Source organism: Haliotis asinina, chromosome 15 (assembly GCF_037392515.1).
Source record: "Haliotis asinina isolate JCU_RB_2024 chromosome 15, JCU_Hal_asi_v2, whole genome shotgun sequence".
NCBI lineage: Eukaryota > Metazoa > Mollusca > Gastropoda > Lepetellida > Haliotidae > Haliotis > Haliotis asinina.
In genome coordinates this window covers 43,576,230-43,593,528 of record NC_090294.1, presented here as the reverse complement: position 1 = coordinate 43,593,528, position 17,299 = coordinate 43,576,230, and the positions used below count along the sequence as shown (strand labels likewise).

At 38.4% G+C, this 17,299-nt stretch overlaps 2 protein-coding genes across 2 annotated transcripts in view; one reads left to right on the top strand and one right to left on the bottom strand.

Annotated features, from left to right (window-relative positions):
- The first annotated feature begins 11,130 nt into the window (after positions 1–11,130).
- Positions 11,131–12,782, top strand: LOC137266082 (uncharacterized). Its single transcript, XM_067801583.1, has 3 exons — positions 11,131–11,155; positions 11,835–11,896; positions 12,525–12,782. Exons 1-3 carry the CDS (start codon positions 11,131–11,133, stop codon positions 12,780–12,782), a joined length of 345 nt encoding a protein of 114 aa, XP_067657684.1.
- A 1,390-nt stretch (positions 12,783–14,172) lies between these two features.
- LOC137265193 (ATP-dependent RNA helicase SUV3 homolog, mitochondrial-like) overlaps positions 14,173–17,299 on the bottom strand; it is a 29,904-nt gene continuing 26,777 nt past the window's right edge. The window contains exons 13-15 of the mRNA XM_067800535.1: positions 17,098–17,277; positions 16,463–16,611; positions 14,173–15,576 (exon numbers count right to left, since the gene is read on the bottom strand). Coding sequence (XP_067656636.1) covers positions 15,114–15,576; positions 16,463–16,611; positions 17,098–17,277 — 792 coding nt within the window. The 3' untranslated portion in view covers positions 14,173–15,113. The remainder of the gene's footprint in view (positions 15,577–16,462; positions 16,612–17,097; positions 17,278–17,299) is intronic.

Genomic DNA, 17,299 nt, shown 5'->3' with positions numbered 1-17,299 from the left:
AACGTAAATGTCGTGTTCACGTTTTACATAAATTCAGAATGGCAAGCTTTCCGGACCTAGACAACATACACGTACACCATTTTACCCCTTACATCTCAGAACCCAGAAAATATATTGAATACAGATACATAAATACACAAGGTGTTTAAATATACTTGAAGTACAAGCACTGAACACCGAACGGTATTGTGAACTCAAGGCTTGCACCCCCTTCATAAGATCAGCTCCGCTTCCCATGCGAATAGATTTATTTAATATAAAAATCGTATGTACGTCAAATTTGACCTCTACATATCTGTTAAGGATGGGAAATGTTTTATAATAACCTTCAATAAACGTAATAATGTGACAAATTCACAAAAACTATTTTTATGATACTTTTGTTAGCATCGTGCGCTTCAGATATTGAACGATTTGTTTAATGATCTGTGCATACATCACTATCTAGTGCCGTAATTCATTTATGAAATTTGAATATAATCTTGTATTATTAGAAACAAATCAGACCTGGGTTCTCTAAACCTTGGTTTCGTTTGTTGGTGGGGAGAAAGATTTGTTGCAAATGACATCGCTTCTTGTGTAACTTTGCCTACATGTCGTACGCTATCATGCATCAAAACAATGGTAGTTACATGAAGTATGATGTAAATGTAATATGATGTAAATGTAATATGGTGTAAATGTAATATGATGTAAACGTAATATGGTGTAAATGTAATATGGTGTAAATGTAATATGGTGTAAATGTAATATGGTGTAAATGTAATATGATGTACATGTAATATGGTGTAAATGTAATATGATGTACATGTAATATGGTGTAAATGTAATATGATGTAAACGTAATATGGTGTAAATGTAATATGGTGTAAATGTAATATGATGTAAATGTAATATGATGTAAATGTAATATGATGTACATTGTAAATGTAATATGTGCGACTTTACTCTTTACAGCTTTTCTCGTGTGCTGTTCCACTTCACTCTTCCCATCAAAAGTCCCTGACACGTAATCGACCATTAAAAAGAGAAAGATAAATCTATATCTAATTATGAACAAACCTGATAAATTATCATAATCTTGTCGGACTCTTTCCTTTTTAAAGGGAGATATTTATCGTGAGGGTTACGGTATGCAGTATAAATTTGAACCCGATATGATTCTATCTCATGGTGAACATATATTCATAAATATATTCAACACGAAAAAGTGGCGAAATCGATATTATAAACCGCATGTTTTGAGGGAAGCTACCATTTTTATATGAGCGGAATATCGTCACCATAACCTGCATCTCGATGTGTGCATCTCTGTTATAGGGTGGACATAATTCAAAACAAGAATTATACGCAACACGGAAAAGTAGTGAACCACACATTTTGAATTGAATTTATCGGAGGAATATACTCATAACTTGCATTATGAAATGATCCTGTCAGATGATGAACATAACTGAATAAATATGTTCACAGAACAGTCGAGAACTCGCTGTTACAAGCCACAAAGACGAATTTGTAAGAAATAACACAACACAAAGACGGGACCTTAATCAATAACACTCAAACCCGTGTCAAACATGCCACACCAGTGACATATACCGACCATTGGCCATATTGTACCCCACCAACCCGACTAGCCTTCATCGATTAAAATGAAAAATAAACATTCCATGTTTGGCCCCGTGTGTGGCAGCCTAATTGATTGGAAACGGTTGAATAAGGGAGACAACCGAGACCGGATTGTATTATTTAAGTCGAATAAGGGGTTAAAATCAATCCGCGTTGTTGGGCATTCTGAAAACAATCAAGCTGATAGTAAACGCCATTTTCTAGATAAGGTTTGGATTTGAAGGTTTGAGGCGGCGAGAATAAACGCTGTATATTTCTTTGTGTTATGTAATGCAGTGTAAAGTTAAGGCGAGATAATGTACGTATTGATTCTATAATTGAGAGCGTTTGTGGCTTCCTTAAACAAGCCATTCATCAACTGTTTATCTAGATAATTGTCCATGCACCTCGTAACACTTGTAAATTAAGCTGACAACATGGTTTAAATTAATTTTGGGATAATTGTAACTTTATATAGACGTATCTTGTTTCGTTCAGCACTCGACTCCCTTAGGGGGTCCGGGTGGATTAAGCACCCAGTAACTTTGTAAGACGAACGAAAGGGTCGGATGGTCAGGTTTACTCGGTTCATGTCGTGTCACAGTGACCTTAAGGTGTGGAAAATATGACTCATAACATCAATCACTTGCCTGTTCCAAGGTGGATTGTTTTACATGTTGATGTCATATGTGGAGAATTATGTTGGTTGACTGCCCTGTTCAAGTGAAAAATGCAATACCCGTTAAATGAAATAAATATATTATAATGTTCAGTTTGTTTTGTGAGGATTTGTAGCACAAAGTTTAAAATAAGCGTTGAAAGCCCATAGTTTGGCGAGACATACTGACATGCACAAAACATCACACCCTTGAAGGCAGTCGCCAACATTACGACCTTGACGTCTTTGTGACGTCATGTGAAGGTCACCTGTCATTGATACCATGGAATCACCATGGAATATGCATATACATTAACATAAAAAATTACACATTAATCATGTTTGGTTTACTTTAACCAAAATGAAATACGTGTGCGCATATATGTTTTACTTGGTTGTTTAGATAGATAAGTTTCTAATAATAATTTTAGCATGATGTTAAATACTTATCATTAAAAGCAATCATAATAAAGAGGGGAAACTTTTCAATTACAGAGTCTCGCATGCACCGTAACTGTGTCTATGACAATACGAATGGTAGAAATTAAACACATGGCCAATAATATTAGCCTGTTACAATGGTGTATTTTTTGTTTACATGAAGAAGAGATCTTTGAAATCGTCGGTGGGTGTTTGTTATTGATAAATGGTAATCTGTACTTGATATATTGATTTAATTGACAAGACAACAACCACTGAACATCGCTGCTTTATTTCCCAATTAGTATCAGAGAGTCCCTGTGCTTTTCAATCTGTCTTACAAACAGCCCAATCTCCGACTTGTGTCCGTGTGTCCGATCTGCTAATATTGGTCCTCAGACGCCAGACGGTCTGGAGAGGTGGCGGACAGTCTGCAGACAGTCACGCCGAACGCTGGAAGTTTGAAGTCTAACAAGCACTGATTGCAATTGTGAGTCGTTTAGGTTCGACACAGAAATGCAAATTCTTTCCTTAATACGGATTAACAAAAAGGCCGGTGTTGCTTGAGGATTAGTGGAGGACATGGTTTGGAGAGGACAGGGTTCGCAAGAGATTAACGCATAGGTACGATCAACTGGTCTCCGTCTAGTTAGCGTGACGCCCAGCTGCCTGATAACAGAAGATTGTAGTTGTGAGGCAAAATTCTTTGCTGTGGGTTTAGGAAGATGCACGTGTTATCATGCGTGTAGTCACGACGGCAGATTATCCGAGTTTAGACGCTAAGGATTGCAGATCAAAGATGGGACATGGATTAAGGTTACAGCTCATGCTATAGAAACATCGGGTAATGTGGTCTAAAGCACTGCAGAAAAGAAGCCGTGGTATGTTGTTCAAGCTGGCGACATTTGGTCAGTCTTGGTGCTGTCTGTAACCTTCGGCTGTCTAACCTATATATCCACTTAAGGAACGTCTTGGAACGTCATTCTCAAGTTTGAATTAAATATATGATACACGTGAGCATTAAAATATCACCTGTATGTCAAATAATTTAGATACATAATTTATATTTACTTAATGTGTTTGTAATAAAATTTATATCAGGACATAAACAATTATTTTCCTTTGTCATCAACCACAACTGATAGTTTTACCCTATAAAATGACAAAATGACTGATAGTATAAAAAAATCCAACAACGCAAGTCTTGTTTTCAACCAAACTGATCATGTGTCCACATTAGATGTACAGCATTATTGTTTCATGTTACAATGACGCATGACTTGTCCACAGCAAATGTTCTTTGGTATCGTCTCTGTATCTTTGTTATTGGTCTGATCAGTACATGATATATTGATTTAACCGGGGAGACAACAAACAACGTCCATTGCTGCTTTCTTTCTCAATCAGTATCAGAGAGTCCCGCTGTCCGCTGTGTTTATCACCCAATCTGTTCAACCAACAGCACAATGTCCGAGGTGTGTCCGTGTGTCCGATCTGCTAATATTGGTCTTCAGACGCCAGACTGTATGGGGAGATGGCGGACAGTCTATAGACAGTCCCACCGAGCGCGGGAAGTTTGAAGTCTTAACAAGCACTGATTGCAACTGTGGATGTTTAACGGTTGAACCGGACCTAAATGCAAATTCATCCTTTATACGGATTAATAAAAAATGTCCGGTGTTGCTTGAGGATTAGTTAGGGGTAAGGTATGGGAATGGACAGGGTTCGCAAGAGATTAACGCCTAGGTAGGATTAACCATCACTGCTTTCTTACCCAATCACTAGCAGAAAGACGATGTGCTTCTATCACCCAATCTTTCCAACTAACAGCCCAGTGTCCAAGGTGTGTCCGTGTGTCCGATCAGACGCCAGACTGTCTGGAGAGGTGGCGGACAGTCAACAGACATGCATTAGGATTATGAATATCGGATTACATGGGCACAGCTTTTCAGGAGAGGCACCTCGATGTAGCCATTTTGGTAGACCGGTCGGTACTTATTGTTTTCCGCGGCTGTCTTGGAACTGCAAGATCTTCGGTTCCAGTAAAATGTTAATTAAGACACGGATGATGTCTAAAATGAATTGTTAGCTTATATTTAATTCCACCCATGAAGATCCCGTCTTCCACAACCCATTCTTGTCATAAGAGGGGACTAACGGGCACAGCGGGTCGGTATCGCTGACTTGGTTGACACATGTAATGTGTCCCGCTGCTTTCAGGTATTGGATTATATGGTCCAGAATCGATGTTTACAGACCCCCGCCATACAGCTATAGTATTGCTGAGTGCGGCGTTAAACAACAGCCAGACCAGAGGTGGCGGACAGTATACAGACTGGAGTTTAACTTTTGAGTTTAACTTGATACTTTATCAAACCCTAACATCTCAAATCTTCAAGAAACGAACGCTGCCCGGAAACATTGCTCCTGGTTTAGCGATATATCATGTGTGTTTATTGAGTCAAGTATTCTTTTTACGGCTGAAGAAAAGCAGATAGATGTTTCGTATATACAGTTAACATTGCTTGTGTGCAGACAGAATGCGTAATGGTTACTTGGAGATAATATGTGTGTAGCTAGGACTAGTTCAGATGTATGGAACACCGCTATTGGATAAGTAGTGTCTACCACTTTCAAGTACCATAAAGTTGCAGGTTATATATCTGCAGTCACTGTCACTGTGTTTTATCTGCCTACCTATCTATGTGTGTCTGAGCTCGCGTGTGGGCGCCTGACACGTGACAATGAGGTTTAGCAGTCCTGTTTTAAAGAAGAAGAAGAAGAAGAAGAAGAAGAAGAAGAAGAAGAAGAAGAAGAAGAAGAAGAAGAAGAAGAAGAAGAAGAAGAAGAAGAGGGAGCAACTTATTTTATTTTCGTGCTACACACTGTAAGGCAATGTCAATAAGAATACACAAACTTGCATAGTGTCCGGCCAGTATGGCTCATGAGACGAAAAACGCATCATGCATGTAAATATAAACGAAAAATATCAGAGTTCTTACCTACATGTATATATAAAATGAAAGTTATCACCAGTGCAAGATCTAAAGTTAGGAGGAGAACACCCTGATCCTGAGACGAAATACAATGTACACCTAACTAGGTTGGTAGAAAGGAAAGACTGGGACAGTGGGAAACTCGTTAATCCATTCACGCGCGTCACTAATTAGATGACGAGGCATTTGGCTACCTGAAAAGAGTCATAGTTACTAGTGTTTTATCCTTTCCGACCTCGCTATAACCTGCCACTCTTAACATAGTACACAGTATAAGGTGCAAGGCAATGATCAGTGATCACGCACAAGGAAATCGAAATGTATGGAATTGAGTATACTTCCTGATGGAGAATTACCCTTCGCATATCATCTTTCAGCATCCCCCTTGTCTTGTGGCCGCGGGATACAGAAGCGGATTGTCACACCCCTCTCGAAAAAACGTGAAATCATCAGCCATGTTTGGAAGAAGAGAATCTCCAAGGTCAACAAGCAATCCCGTGGGGAAGTATCAGTCTGGTTATAAGACAATATTATTTTTCTGTCGCCACACCGATTGGGTTTGATAATATCCCAAGGACAAAGCCTCAAGGAGTTGAGAACATGTATAACCTTCATGACTACCGATAAATTGTAATATTAAAGAGCTGGTTATCGATTTTGATCATAGAGATCGATAACCGTTAACTAAACCGTTGATTTATCGATAATTGTCGAAGACTTAATATGAGCAAAATGTCTGAAACAAAAGTACATGTGTATTTCACATCGTGGGTGACATGCTTTTGTATGGAGTGTTAACAAAACAGCGTCTTGAAAATAATTTGGAGCAATGATATTTCCGACTATCGATCATTTCAACCAGCCCTATACCCTTCAACATGTGATAGGAATAATCAAGTAAGGTACAATGGTAATATTAGGATCAGTTCGATAACATTGGCAGATTGAAATATAAGCCTATCGAAGTCGTACAGTGAAATTCAATAAAACTATGGTTGTTCGGTATACCTCGTTATAATGCCACCATTTGTCTTGGAGAAAATACGGTAGAATATCCAGGTAGGGCAGTTAGATAACAGAATCGTTGGTGACACGGCACTGTCTTTGCAATCAACAAGGTCATTGAGCTGGTATCTGCTGTAGTTGTGCCTCGACTGAATACAAAGTATCCTTGTGTTATACACTATAAAGATAAACGTAGGTAATTATGTTCCCGAATTAGATAACTTGCTAGTCTAAAATGCTGGTTCAAATCCAGTTACATTTTCTAAATTGATACTTGGCCTGGTTGGGTAGCTTAGTGGGTAAAGCATTTACTAGTCACCCGAAGACCCGGGTTCGATTCCCGCATGTGTGATTCCCTCTCTCGCTCGTAATGGACACATATATATTGTAAACCCAAATGTGTTTTTTAATAAACATTAATGATCTATCCATTCTCTTGTATTGTTAAATCCACTTGCTGATGTGTGCAATCAAAAGTATAATCTTTTACCTTTAAGAACCTGATGGTGTGTCAGTCTGAAGATTAGTCACGTTTTCGATTGTACCAATAATTACGCTTAGTCTGTTTACGTTTTCAGCACATAACAATCCTGTGCATTGGATATGTTTTAAAAAATGGTATTCGGTAAAATGAATAGTGTCCACCCCTACATTCTAACCCGCAGTAACACGTCGGACTGGCTGAAATATTTAAGTCAAACAGATCTGTTTCAAAGTGCTTGGACGGTCTAGAGCGTATAGTGTATACTTAACCGGCATATAGCGCGGTATTTGTGTGGGTGCCTGGCCTTCCTGCTCACAAAAATAGGGGATGGAAATAATAGACCTTTGTTATAAGAAGAAATGCTCTTCAGATACTTGTAATTCCTGTTCGAGAAATCCAGCACTGTATGAACGTTCTAGGTCGGGGGTACCTTCTTTGGTCATATATTTCAACTATGTGGCTTGGTGCATCTCTAAGTTGGTCCATATCCAAACAAAAGATCATCTAGAAGTGTGTGGGTATAACAAAAGCATGTCATGGATTTAATGTTACTTCTGGATGCCGCGTGTTCGTGTTCAGTGCCCAACCGGGTTTTCAATTGTAGTGATTAAAATGAGTCGAGGTGTTACGCTAGTAAACCTGCCCAGATTATACACAGGTCGCTTTAACGTAGAATATTGTCGACTGACGCGTAAAAGAAGAATCAAAAGAATTTGATAGGACTCCTAGATGCGAAGAATATACAACATAGGAGAAAAAAAACAGCATCTGCTTCAAACGCTGTGGTAGACGTGAAAATGAACAAATATTCTATGACTAACACTGTGAATCATGAATAGTTGCAGTTAATTAATCAAAACCAATCTGCATTACAGAATAACGCAAAAATCACACTACCGGTTTTCCACACAGCTTTAGTAAACCCTACTAACAGAGAACCGTGCGTTGTTGGGATGGGACGAGTAATCCGGATACTCGGGACGGATGGGTAATGAGTTAGACCCAGGTACCCGTTTCAATACCCGGACCCGTTATGATCATGTGACCAATAGATTCAACAATGGAATTTGTTATTCGTTCATGATTATCCATTTGTATTGTCTTTGAATACTGACATAATTTTGCAGTCACCTCTTTTGAACATAATGCAAGGTTAAAGATATCGACAAACTCTAAATTTTGCCTCCTACGAGTCCTAGCTGAAGAATATATTGTCGTTTCTTGCAAATTTGACGTCAAGAATTAACACAACGCATACCCGGATAGTGAAAACTAATAGGGGATGGGAAAATTTGTACACGTCCAAGGCCTACTGCAATAAAACATGTCTAGTCGCAGTATTTAGTGTGTAAAGACAAGCGCTTTGTCATTTCCTTGGACTTGGGTTAAACGTGGAGATTTTACGAACACTTCACCTCAAAGAACACTTCACCTCAAAGATGTTTAATTTCATAAATCTCTTTTTTTTGGTACTCCGACTGGGGTCGATGCCCCATCACACACTATACTTTTGAATGTTTATAATAGAGGTGTGCGTGACACAATACTATTTTGTAGCATTATACTATTTTTGCCGCACAAGGCTCAGGGACTCCAAAAACTGGTTCCACAAGTTGGGAATCGAGTGAGTGAGTTTAATTTAGTTTTAGGCTACACTCAGCCAAAATTCCAGCTATACGGCGGTGGTCTGTAAAAATCGAGTATGGACCAGACAGTCCAGTGATCCACAGTATAAGTGGGGAATCGAATCCTTGGTTTCCTTACTGACAAGCTTATAAAAATATTAAATCAGCCAACATTAAGTTTTTTATCAACTGTATTCAGAGATGTGGTTCCCATTTGGATATTTGGAGTTGATCCGTGCCATGTATCAGTAAAAATGAAAACAAAACACAAAAGAATACAGAAAACGAATACATGTATTCATTCATTCACAAACAAACAACAAAACAGAGGGAAAAATAAGACGTTTTTGTGTTTCCTGGCCTTTTTCACAAGTACCTCAAGAGTCTATGAGTCACTTATCACTTATGAGTTTTTTGTGTGTAGATGGTCAACATCAGAGGTCCTTCTTCTTAAACACATTCTTAACTCGTCTGAAGAGGTTAGCCATCCTGGACAGTAAGGTCTTCGGGAAGGGGTGGGGTGGTTGGGCAGCTTCCTCATCACCAAGATCTACTTCCACAAAGTCAGTGTCGTCCACGATGAACTGTCCAGCAATGGTGAGTGACACAGAAGGGACAGAGCTGGGACGAAGGGATTGAGGGATGAGCAGGTCAGACAAGGGGGCAGGGACGGTCTGGGACTCTGACTTGGGGTGCTACAGATTGGGATGGAGGTTGAAAGAAAAGAATGTTACGAAAGATCGTGGGGAGATGGAGTTCATGTAGGAGAAATCAAGTTATTTGTTTCTAATGTATAATGATATTATAGCCCAAAAGCTTGAAGGTATACCGAGATTAATGTGATTTGATGTGAAAGGCATGTGAGAGATTGAGAAGCACAGAGTTGAACATGTTAAACAGTCTTCCAAGAGAATGATAATACTTGAGTTTCCTGATGGGTTTACTTACCAGACTGTTGACAGATTTTGTCGAAAATGATTCATAGAACAATTTAAAAGGTTAGTCCTGGTGCAACAAAAAACCCAGTTGACCAACCAAACCGTGGGTATTTTACTGATCATAAAGGAAGACAGGTAATTGCAGATAAAAGAGAGAAGAACTGAAGGTGAAGGATGTTCTTGGAATTAGCAATGGTCAAAGTCTAGAATACTGATCATCAGTGGACAACATTATTCCTTTGATGGTTAATAACTATTCACCCAGTCTTTCTGCATGTTCAATATTTATAGCAAGTCAGTGAAAACACACTGTAAAATCATTACGTGTTTCCTGTAACACCTACTGGGCAATGGTTGGGATAATTAAAACATGGGCATAAAAACTCCATACATACCCAATATACCGGTTCTCATTAAAATCATTGCAATACGTGTCTTTTGAAAAGCGTACTGCAATATACCTTTAATACCGTGCAGTCATTATTGTAAACATTTCATACATTGTGAGTTTAGTTTTACGCCGCACTCAGCAATATTCCAGCTACATGGCGGCGATCTGTAAATGATCGATTCTGGACCAGACAATCCAGTGATCAACAGCAGGAGCATGAATCTGCGCCACTGGGAACCGATGACAAATGTCAATCAAGTCAGCGAGGATGACTACCCGATCCCGTCAGTCGCCTCTTAAGACAAGCATAGTTGCCTATTATGACAAGCATGGGTTTGCTGAAGACCTATTCTACTCGGGACCTTCATGGTTCTAAGATACATAGCGTTCATTCATGTCAGTGAATGCTATGCACCTTAGTGAAGATCTTCGATGTGAAAAAACGGAAGCATTTCTTATATCCGCAAAGCGCAACATAAGTCTGAACTCAAATATGAAATTGTCTCTTCGCCCTTAATGGACGAAATCCATAAGTGACTTATTTTAAACTATATATAATGACTTGGCATGACATTCCGTCCTCCATATATCTGGGTGGTTACCAGACTATGCTACCTTTGATGTCGTTTTTGTCAATATTCTTGCCATATGAATCCAAAATAATCAATCGAGTAAGCCCATATTGGTAACAACTATACCATTTAAAACGTTTTCATAAACATAAATAAAAAAGACCAATCATTTAAATTATTTCATGCTGATCAATCAACAAAACCCGACACACTAAGCTATACCTATTCATCCAAAAGTCTGCATGCGCAAGGAAAATCGGGTACCAGTTTCGATTACTTTTTTAGATATCGCGTTATTTTATGAGACTTGGTTTCTCCTTGACAACCGTTGTCACATTGATGTGAGCATCGACGCCATTGTTGTTGCTTCATCTGCATTCTGTTCTGAAACTCGGACTGCGTATCCTTTCTTGCTTTTCTTGAACCTGTCACCATGGAAGCGAACAGTTATGTTCGAGGTACAATTTGTATTTAGTTTTGATTTGTTTTTTGTCCTTCTAGATATGTACTGATCGATATTTCATATGTTGCAAGATCTAAATTGTGAGTCTTCAGTTCAACAAAATTGTTTAAACAACCATGTGCTCGTGGTCTTTTTTACTGTATACACTATCTATGTTCACCTTCTATACAATTTATCAGTGTCACACAGTAACAGTCACTGGGTACAGTTACAGAATACCGGATACATGGGCTTGTGTCACGTTACCATTTCCCTAACGCAATCTTTAATCTTACCTAACCCTAACCAAACGTAAACTTGCCTTCTCTCAAACATGGCCGGTGTCCGGTATTCTGTAAACTGGAACAACTGTAAATCATATCACTAACTTACAAAACACAAATTCATAGTGTTTACCGATGTATTCTTTTACCAAAGTATTTACTATGTCTGTGTAACACAACAACACATATCCAGAATATCAGATAGCTAACAGCCATATTGTTTAGTGTCAGTCACCCTTACTCTAATGCTAACCAAAAATTTCTGTAGTCTTACCTTTTTAAGGTGTTATGAGTGCAGGTAAGTTAGACTTGCTAGTGTGCCCCAAAAAGCATAAGCCTGACATCTGATAAGTGGTAACCATTTTTATCATTTTTTACCATTTTGTACTCATGTCATTTCATTTCCCACAGTTGATCGGATGATCTGGTTCCCCCTGCCTTTGTCCCCCTTGACTTACCCTGACCCTTGTCCAGTACGTGTAGGAGGAACGCTTTAATGATGCTACAGTGTTTACAGTAACATGTTGGAAATATTCAACATGCTGAAACAGTTGATGAAATGATTCTTTATTATCCCAAAAAGAATTCGGTCCACTGGCACTGTCTGCTAATCGATCCTCTAGATTTCGTTGTTTATGTTCTGTTCTCCTCTTAATGTATGTTTTCGTCTGCAATCACCTCACTTTCTCTGTAATGAATATATACCCTTAGGACTTTATATTTTTGTAACAGTTGCGGTGTCTTTTTACTAAGGACATTATCAGTTTTCATGACAATTCATTCAACATTCTTTTTCATCATGACTAACCTTTTAGAGAGGACCTGAAATCATTTTGGATGAAACCTGTGAATGTCCTGGAAACTAAACCCATTTGAAAGAGTCATTACACATTTTCTCTTAGATGACCTTTTACAGATACAACTGTATCTTAATATCTCACAAGCCTTTCAAATCAAATCACATTTTTCTTGGTATAATTTTAAGCTTCCAGGCTATATTGTTATACATTAGAGATGAATAATGATTTCTCCTACATGAACTTCATCTACCCACCATCTTTTCTAACATTCCTTTCTTTCAACCTCCATCCCAATCTGTAGCACCCCACATCAGAGTTCCAGACCATCCCTGCCCCTTTGTCTGACCGGCCCGTCCCCACCTCCCTTCATCCCAGCTCTGTCCCTTCTGTGTCACTCACCATTGCTGGACAGTTCATCGTTGATGACACTGACTTTGTGGAAGTAGATCTTGGTGATGAGGAAGCTGCCCAGCCACCCAACTCCTTCCTGAAAACCTTACTGTCCAGGATGGCCAATGTCTTCAGAAGAGTAAAAAATTTGTTTAAGAAGGACCTCTGAAGTCGACCATCTACACAAAAACATTTGTAAATCATTTTAGGACTGTTGATGCACTTGTGAAAATGTTTGGGAAATACAAGAAAAACATGTCTTATTTTACTTCTGTTTTGTTTTGTATTTGTGGATGAATACAGTTTTTGTCTTCAGTATTTTCTTGTGGTTTTGTTTTCCTTTTGTACTGAGAAATGAACAGGACCCAAACAATAAACGTATCTCTGAAAACTGTTTATAAATATTATGTGCTAGCTGATTATGAGTTAGTGAATTTAGTTTTATGCGACACTCAGCCATATTCCAGCCAGATGGCAGTCTGTAAATAATCAAGTCTGGACCAGACAATCAAGTTATCAACAGCATGAGCAACGATCTGCACAACTGCGAACCTAATGTTGTACATCTACACAAAGACATTCCTACACCATCTGGCGACTCTTAAGACACTTGTTAGATTGTGTCAAAATGTACTGCTTGCAGACTTCATGGTAACTGACAAAATTTCTGATTGGTAAGAAGTAGGGCTGTAGGATATTAGCAGTATACTGGTATGTTGCAATATGCTTTTTTTCCTGAGAACTGGTATATTGGGTAAAGATCACTTGTGAAGTTTTTGTGATGTTCTTTATGGTTTCAATTTAAATCTACACATATTTTTATTCACATGTTTTCCTTTGTTATTCAATGACAAAACTGCGTACTGTAACACTAGAAATTATATAAACAGGAAAATAGTATCCATGATTATGCACCTTAATTTTGAGATTGCTGGTTTCAGAACCATAACATATATGTTTTGGGCCTTAAAATGTAGAAATAGGATTGACATGCACAATTAGTGCAACTCATGTCAAACACTTTTATCGCAATATATCGCAATACAGCTACCTATATTGCAAATACAGGTTTGTTGCCAATACACAACCCTAGTAAGAAGTACAAGCCACATTTACACATCATTTGAGATATCCTTGTGGAGACTTTTCATATGATATGACAGGCACTGTAACTAATAGGAAAATTTGAGTTGAGAAATGGCATACATTATTAGATGAACATACTGTTTATTGCTGTGTGTACAGAAGGTTTTCAAACCTTATGCACAAAGCTGAAGATATATTTTTTTTAACTGTTAACTTTTATGTTCCATTGGTCATGCCAGTTGTCCAAAACTGGTAACAGTCAAACTTCTCATTTTGTGAAAAATAACTCTTTCAAGAACCATTTCGGTACATAAACTTATATTGTATGCAAATTCATTGCCATACGGTTTTTGCAGATGAAGTAAAAAACGTCCATGAGCCCCTGAACAATATGTAATCCTCTTGTTAAAACTGGATTTGATTAGAGCAAGAAATGAGCACTTGATAAATGACTTAAAAAGAAACAATGAGTAATACTTATATAATCTTGTTTATTATATAAATCACTAATTTATCACACATATCAATATTCTCATTTGTCTCAGACATGTATCTCATCCGATGTCCTCTTCCATACGCTTTAAAGGACAAAAAGAAACCTTTCATTGTTCATTTTTAAATCCACATTCCCACATGAACATATTTTTCTCAAGACACAAGAAATCTGGGATAACACAAAGGAGCTATGTTCACTTCAAAAACATGCAACCCTATTCTTTGTGTGAGAGTGGAAATGAGAATGTTATTGGGAGATTTTTAACTATTTCACTTTATGCTGTTGCTGTTGTTGAACACTTGAGTCAGCAATATCAACAATAATTGTGTCTGGGCCTGACAATATCCACTGGTTGATATTATGAACAAACGTTCATGATGTTGAAACACAATGACATGTAATCAGTTGTCACCAAACCTTATCAAATAATCTTCACAGAGTGCTCTAAACATTCTTAGTGATCTTCAACTGGCCGTTCAAAACTTCAAAGTCGAATACTAAACTTAATTCCTTGACTTTGTGATGTATGCCCCAATCCAAAAGTGAGGCAGGAATATTAGGGACCCTTGACTTTAATACTAAATTTCATGTGGTGTAGTTCTAAAAATGTTACTAACAGACCTGTTACTGACATGAAACAAATATTCCCAGAAAACCTGATTTTATTAACCAGTTCATATCCATCTTTCCATAAACCCTGGTTTATGACAGAATTCTTTGAAAGACATTCTGTTCTTTCAAAAACAATTAACTCACTAACCTGTCTGGACCAGACGTCATAGTATACAGACCACACTTATGTAACAATACTTTGCTTTGTTAAGCCTTAAAGATAGAGAAAAGCACCTCGCCCTCGTGTCAGATACTTCAACATATTTCTTCAAAATAAAATCTCACATCTTTGTACATTTCCCTGAATCATTTTTTCTTCTTTCTAAAGTTCCTTTTCTTTGGGTATTTCTTGTTGCTGTTGACATTTTCCTGAAATGCCTTGACAAGTTTATGAGTCAACACACCCTGTTTCGCCAGGTTATACAGCACTGCTGCATCTCCTTCCGAAACCACACTTGTGTCATTTGATTTAATAATCCGTTTTAGATCCCCGGAGATGGGTTTTTCCCATTTGTGTGTGTCATTGCTGGACAGTTTGCTAGCCAGTTCAAAGTCACTTCTTTCGGGGTCGGTTTCATTTCTCTCAAATGCCTGGATTTTTCTTTCAATTTCAAAATCGTCCCTGAAGTCTGATGTGACGGTAGACATGTTCTTGCTGACTTTAAGTAACTGGGTGATGTGAGCTACGCCTTCATGGATAAGGACATCCAGTTCCTTCTGCATATCCCTCACAGGTTCTGTATCGGGGAACATGTCTGGGAAACGGTAGCTGGGGAGAAAGAAAGTACAGCTTCATGTTAATGTTATAAATCTAACGCACTATTTATTCCAAGAGCTTCATTTACAACAATATTGGTTACATCTTAATTTCTTTGATCACATGAGCAATACAGAGTTTTATTCTCATTAAATGTTGCTTATCACATGTAAGCCAAAGACCAAACTATACAGCAAAATCAGAAATACATTAAACGCAACTTAAAAGCATGAACAGATTGTTAGTTCACTCCCTCAAGTGACAAGCAATGATTAAGGCCACCTCATCCTACAGAGAGAAATCCTACATGTCATTCTTAATGTTTTGCGCCCATGTCTGAGTCTACTTAGTTCGATGATCACGTAAACAATCCGAGCCAATATGCCAATATCTGACCTATGAGTATGGTTTGTTATTTCATGCTCGTTCTGCAATATTTTAGCTATATGGCTCCGAAGTGTAAATAATCTGTACCAGATACTCCAGTGTTCACTATAGTAATAGACAAGTAATAATCTGGTTACATGGAGCTCATACGAGGGACATAGCCGGCTCACGGTGCTATACACATTACTGCGGGCAGTATCATGAACATCGATCTACGCAGTTGGGGTATGACTTGTGTGTCAACCAAATCAGGGAACTTGACCACCCAATCCTGTTCGTCACCTCTTGTGACAAGCAGGGGTTGCTGAAGACCAATTCTTACTTGATCTTCACAGTTTTCATGAGCATGTCTCTTAGTCTGACAACAGTGCTCCAGGTAATGACTTGTTGATGACATGGTTGGTCTTACAAGTCCAAGTCCCAGATACGACATCCTTATCTTTTCAAATGTTCAAGGACAATTATCAAGCAGGGTTCATTATACTGAAATAAAAATAGAAATTGAGCTCACCTAAGCCACAGGTAGAGGTCAAGGACATCAAACACCCCCTCCAGATGGATGAGATCGTTGATGGTGGCTGGTTGGGCAAAAGGCCAGTTGATTTGAGTCCGAAGCTTTAACAATGTGAGTGGCTCACTGCGGCTGAACTGACGAGCAAACTGTGAAGACAAATTTTGCAAATGTTTTCTATATAGCTTGGACTTGAATTATGAAACGAGAAAATGAGCAGTCATGTTATTGAAGTGAGATGGACAACCGTATCATCAGTACACTGTCCCCATCGGTCTACACAGAAGACAGTACTTTCTGTCGCTGAATCTGCACAAAGCTCTTTGCATTATTTTTAGTTGATTTTTGTGTTATTTTATGGACTGTTATTAGTGGGGCTGCGATTTGACCTTGACCTTAAATTGTTGCACACCTACCTTGTGACACACTCATGTGTATGACAGCCTTTAAATAATTGAATCTGGACCAAACCAGTGATAGATATTATGAACATCAACTCTACACTGGAGACAAACTATTAAGTAAGTTCCAAAGTCTTCACACCTGTTCTAATAAGTTGCCTTGAAAGACACGGTTAGGGTGATGGGGCCTATTCCAACAAGGAATCACTGCCATGCCAAAGATAGTACACCTACCTTGAGGAACATGGTACAGACAAACGGTTGTTTGGTGGGAATTGGGGAACAGCAGAACACATATTTAGCTCGGAGTGGAAGGGGTACATGTTCAATCAGATCAGCCAGGAACTTGAAGTCCTTGACATTACACAGGAAGTACTTGTCCTTGTCCAGCACGGACAGGGAGACAAAGATGTCCTGCAACCATTAAACACAAATT

What these genes read in the sequence shown, in the direction of transcription:
- LOC137266082 (XM_067801583.1), top strand. Translation starts at nt 11,131, where the DNA reads ATGGAAGCGAACAGTTATGTTCGAG. An exon ending in AGCGAACAGTTATGTTCGAG is followed by an intron (nt 11,156 to 11,834) that starts GTACAATTTGTA and finishes CATTTCCCACAG; the next exon opens with TTGATCGGATGATCTGGTTC. An exon ending in CTTACCCTGACCCTTGTCCA is followed by an intron (nt 11,897 to 12,524) that starts GTACGTGTAGGA and finishes CCCAATCTGTAG; the next exon opens with CACCCCACATCAGAGTTCCA.